We start from the raw sequence: 5,487 nt of genomic DNA on the forward strand, positions 1-5,487 counted from the left end.
CGCCCCGCCACGCCACGCCCCGCCACGCCACGCCACGCCACGCCCCGCCACGCCCCGCCACGCCCCATCTCCCCCGGCCGGCGACGCCCGGGCGTGGCCTTTCCTCCTGGAACCTCCAGGCGACCCAGCTCGGGCCCGGCCCCATGCTTGGGTAGTTCGGCTCCAATTTGGAAGTAAGTCCATAGCGCGATCTGGGTCATCATGACGTCGGCCGGGTTGGAATGGATGACAGCGACAAAGTCAAGTGAAATGAAGTAGGTCTTGCTTGGCTGCATCGCCCCGCCCAAGAGCACGCCGACGGGGCAGCAAGGGCGGGCGGGGCGGACAAAGACACGCCCGTGCGCCCGTGAGGGACAAGAGGAAGAATGGGAGGAAAACAGTACAGCAGCAGGACGAGGACGGTAGTTCTGATAACGCTGAACCCACTTTGAAGTTGAAGCTTGTCGTCGCCCGGCGCGCGCCAAAAGCAAGGCCTCGGTGTCGATCCGGCCGGACCACCCAGCGCGGGAGATACTTCTTTTTGCTAACCCATTCCCCCCCCCTCCCCCCCGCCTTGCGTCACTTGGGTTTGTTTTGATGCTCGTCGGTGGTGGCAACGCCGCAGCTGCTCTATGCGATCCGAAGGCGTCAAATTCGTGGCCGTACATTGGCAAATATACAAATCGACCGCTATGCGGTTTGCGGAGTCACCTTTCCAGTCTTGTCGTTGCAAAACCGCGTGTCGCTCTGGCCTAGAATATGCGGAGCCGTGGTGATTGCCTTCACAAGTGAAGTGATGGAAAATTATGCGCGACCGAAAATAGAGATTCGTTTTGTCACCTTTCCCGAGCGGCAAATTAGAGGCGTCGCCGACAAAAGGTGACCATATGCGCTGCGTTCGAAAATAAATGACAGTGTATTAGGGTGACGAGTACCGGCCGAGTGCCAGGCCGGCAGACCACGCCCGCAATGACAGAGAACAAGACCGAGAAGTAACGGGGCGCTGGCGCTGCACTGCTCGGGGTGCGCTGCACCGGCTGCACCGCGCCGACGGCCAGCGGCAGCCGGAGGCCAGGGCGTTCCCTCGGACGATACTGCGTATTGTATAGTGCGTTTAATAAAAATAAGAAAAAAAAACATGCTCGGTAAGAACATTTAACGGCGACGTATTATACGCACGGGCCGCAATCACACGGCCGCGTTAAAAACTGGAGCCGCCATCAACGGCGGTGCTCCAACTTCCTTAGCCATTGTGTTCCAGGCGACTGGACTCTGCTGGACACCGGGCCGGGCGGGCCGGGCGGGCCGGGCCGGGCCCCGCAGCCCGCAGCTGCAGCGTTGGACTGCGCCCTGCTGCAGGGCCGCGCCCGGCACCGCCCTCCTGTGTTTGCTTTCACTTTCGCGAGAATTTTCGCTGTGTATGGTCTGGAGTGGCCAGCGCCAGGCTCTCCAGCGAAATGGAAAGGTGGTGGGCCGGTCCAGTACGGGCCTAACTCGGCGGGGCGGGGCGGGGCGGGGCGCGGCGGGGCGGGGCGCGGCCGACCGGTCGGCACACACCCGAGTCAACCCGTTGTGCCCCGGGCGGCGCTGCTCGCGCGGGTAGAGAGCCAATGACGCTCCAGCTGCTGCAGCCTCCAGCGCGCATTATCCCGACGGGAAGGTCACTATCGCCGGACCGCCATTGAAATGAGGCGGCAAAAGGCGTTTGGAGCCGTCAGCAGGTGAGACCAATTTTTCAAAGAGGCATAAATGAGCGAGTTGGGATTAATAAAGAACCGCCTCCAGGCGGCAGGCGGCGGGTATGAGAAATGTCTCGTGCCATTCTGGAATCCACGCACGTCCGCCAATGCTTTTCCCCTCGTGGAATGGCGGCGGACCAGGTCCAGCACGGGGTGGGGCGGGGCCGAGCAGCGTGCATGCGTTACACAATGAGGTCAATGCCAAGGCTGCTCAAAGCGGTGCGAGTAGTTTGCTCCCACACAGGGCGCTGGATGCGCACAGAGCTGGAAGTGCGACAACAGTCGTTCACGCGTATATAGCGCAGCCTCCACGCCCTGGAGGAAGTGGGGCCGTGCGAGTCCCACCGAGTACACTCCGCACCACGGCGCTGACCTCCGCCAGGGCCCCATACCGCTCGTTTTGACTCATTCCCTCGTCTTTATCTTATCACTGGCAATGCAGACCTCCCCGCACACGCGCCCGCCCCACCCCGTCACGCTACCGCAAGGCGGTTACCGTTGCAGCGCCTTTCTCACCAGCATTCGATACGATACGCTATGCATTGCATACGTAACGTGACGTCACGCGGAAGGTGACACGCTGCCGTCACCAGATCCACCTGCTCACGTGTAACTAGGTTGCAAGAGAATGACGAGAAGTGCGCGGCCCAGTACACACTGCCACTGTCATTCTTCACAACGCCACTTTAAATGCCTTTTGGGGATACGCTCCTTCTAACTTTGCTAGCCCTGCTGACCCCTTTTGATCACAGTAGGCGCCACCTGCCGTGACACCTTGCCTGCAGTCGTTGTCCTATTCATCACATGAACAAACGTCCCCTTACCCTCGCGACGCTCTCCGCACCGCCCCTGCCGCAGCGGAAGGCTGTGTGAGGTTCATAACGAGGTCCCCCCTAGCCGCTCCGTGCGGCCCCCTCCCTCCTCCTCCTCGCCCTGCCCCTGCTGCTTCCACAGCCGGTCGTGCGCAGCCCGGGCCTGCTGCTGAATGAATGTGGCGTGCAGTGTGGGGAGGAGGAGTCCGAGTACCCGAGCAAGGTGAGGCAGTAGGTACCAGCGCCTCCCAGCGCGCACGTACGGACCCAGTCGTACATACCGACCGCCTCAAGTGGGCCGCCACCTTACCTTCCTTCTGCCAGCGACTCGCCCAGCGCAGCGCAGTGCCGGGCGATACACCCGGCCCGTTAGAAGCACGTTCCCATGCAGACTAGCGCCTGTACTCGCGCGCACTCACTCTCTCACACACCGTGTTTTGATAGCGTCCGTCACTTTCCTTTTGAAGCCTCTGCACCGGCTCAACGAGGCTCGGCCAACAAAAACGCAGCACTTTACGTAGCTTGCCATGAGGGGCAGGTACAGCACGCTCCGTGATGTCAGTGATCCCGCATGAAGTGTACTCCACTGTCCTTCAGATTAAACAGTAATAAGCGGCCCAAAGCGGCGGTGCGCGGCTCTCTTCTTGAATTTACAATCAGTTAGTCCCCTCGACCAGGACACTAACCTCCCTGATCCATTATTTCTCCATATACATCCCTAGCTAGAAATTATAATCGAATCGACCTCGATTCGACTATCTGTACATCGATCCGACGTCGAATCGACTGTCAATTCTGGCTGGGATCACCAACTGGAAAAAGAGCACAGCTATATTCAACTAAGCATTTCTCTCAGCTACGCGACCCCAAGCGTGCGCTTCTGCAAGCGTGAGCAGGGCGAGGGGCAGGGAGCGGGGAGGAACGGCGCCCGCGATCAACGCCGCGCCAAGCGGAGCTCACGCTTGGGCCACGCTTGGGGGCGCGTAGCTCACGAAAAACGCTTAATTGAATATAGCTCACCACTCTTAAGTCTAAAGGACTTCTTACACACATCACACCAAATGTCACACTTGTATGGCTATTCACCAGTGTGCGTCCCCACGTGACCGTCAAAATGGCACTTTTTAACGAACCGCATAAGACAGAGGTCACAGCTAAATGTGCAAGGACCGCCACGTAACCGACATGCCGGCATGCCCCAGCAAGGAACAAAATCGAAAATCCGCGGGTTTGATATCATCTGTATACCGTCATTTTAATTTGTATGACAAAAAACAAATATAAATAAATTACAATAATTGCTCAAAAACTGCCTCATCTTGATACAGTTTAGGAATTAAAAGGAATAATTTTCAAAAGAAATTCAAATAATTGTGTTTATTGAGACTGGGCTTATGGCTGTAGCCCTTATTACAATCCAGTGAGGGTCCTCATGTGGCCGACAAGATGGGCCTTCTGAGTAAAACACACCTTACATACGTCACACTTGTATGGCTTTTCACCAGTGTGTGTCCTCATGTGTCTCACAAGATCACCTTTCTGAGTAACACGCATTGTACATATGTCACACTTGAATGGCTTTTCACCAGTGTGTGTCCTCACGTGCATGACGAGATGGCCCTTTTCAGTAAAATGCATTTTACAAAGGTTTACAATCAATACTGAAAACCTGCCTGCTCTGGCTTTACAAACAATTAAACAAATTAAAAACAATGTTAAATAGACATACAAATTGTTGTGTGTTTATTGAGTCTTGATTTTCGACTAAAAGCCTTGCTACACACATCACACGTGTATGGCCTTTCACCAGTGTGTGTCCTCATGTGATCGACAAGAGTGCCTTTCTGAGTAAAACGCATTTTACAGACGACACACTCGAAAGGCTTTTCACCAGTGTGCGTCCTCGCGTGCCTGACAAGATGACCTTTCACAGTAAAACGCATTTTGCATACGTCACACTTGAATGGCTGTTCACCAGTGTGTGTCCTCAGGTGAACGACAAGATGGCCTTTCTGAGTAAAACGCATTTGACAGAGGTCACAGCAAAATGGTTTTTCACCAGTGTGGTACATTTTGTGCGTCTTCAGATGACTCGCCCATGCAAAACGCTTCTCGCAAACTTCGCATTTAAAGGCCTCTCCGGTGCGCCCGCGCGACTTTGCCTGCAGAGCGCCAGTGGGATTGCTCCCGCTCCCGCTGCCGGTGGACTTCCGGCCGAGATGTTTCTTCCACAGCACCCTCGAGGCCTTCTGGTCGTCCTGCTGTTGGTTCTGCACCGGCTGAGCATCGCGGGTTCCATCCCGGACGGCACGAAGAACGGCCGAAGCACCCAGTTTGGACGCGTCGCCGGGTGGAGATGCCACTTCATCTTCGACGCGCTGCTCTGGCTGTGCCGCGAAGTCCCCAGGGTCACCCTCACTACTCGCCGCGTCCTCCGCGGGGCACTGCTCGTCCTGCAGCGAGAAGCACGCCGTCACCACCAGCCCCAGCTGCTCGCCCTCTTGTTTTAGCTCGTCCAGCTCGGGGCCCTTGTCAACGGACACATCTCCAGGATCCTCCTCGAGGGACGCCCCGCTGGAGGAGCTGCGCTCGCCGCCTGCAACAAGAGCACCGCGTCAGACACCGCCGCTGTCGTCATCAGAGGTCTACCCCATCCCCAGGACCACCAGCATGCGCGTGCAACGTCGGAGTCACTCCTGCGACTAGGCCTGCAACAGGGAAGCTAGCAGCATAAAGCGTCAAATAGGTTAAATTTCACCACCCTTAAGTTCTAAGCGAGTTTCGCTCTACCCGCCGCCCCGCCCCCACACAAGTAACGTTAGATCGCGGCGCCCCTACAAGACCTGCACCCGGAGCAGCGCATGATATCGAGCACGGAGTGGAGCCACTTCCAGGGGGCGAAGCCGCGACACGTCTGCCAGCGGCATCAGCACCTCGCGCTGGCCCCGCGGGACCAT

General features: G+C 57.2%; 2 protein-coding genes across 2 annotated transcripts in view; both read right to left on the bottom strand.

Moving 5' to 3' along the window:
• Positions 1-4,123: 4,123 nt before the first annotated feature.
• Positions 4,124-5,142, bottom strand: LOC127750565 (zinc finger and SCAN domain-containing protein 5B-like; the record flags this gene model as incomplete). Its single annotated transcript, XM_052272539.1, has 1 exon — positions 4,124-5,142. A coding segment is annotated over one exon (897 nt), but the record flags the coding sequence as incomplete, so codon positions are not given.
• Positions 5,130-5,487, bottom strand: part of LOC127748653 (gastrula zinc finger protein XlCGF57.1-like) — an 18,410-nt gene continuing 18,052 nt past the window's right edge. The window contains exon 2 of the mRNA XM_052272528.1: positions 5,130-5,463. The gene's annotated coding sequence lies outside the window, so the exon portion shown is untranslated. The remainder of the gene's footprint in view (positions 5,464-5,487) is intronic.

This window comes from Frankliniella occidentalis, unplaced genomic scaffold (genome assembly GCF_000697945.3).
Source record: "Frankliniella occidentalis isolate FOCC.00 unplaced genomic scaffold, Focc_3.1 Scaffold210, whole genome shotgun sequence".
Classification (NCBI taxonomy): Eukaryota; Metazoa; Arthropoda; class Insecta; order Thysanoptera; family Thripidae; genus Frankliniella; species Frankliniella occidentalis.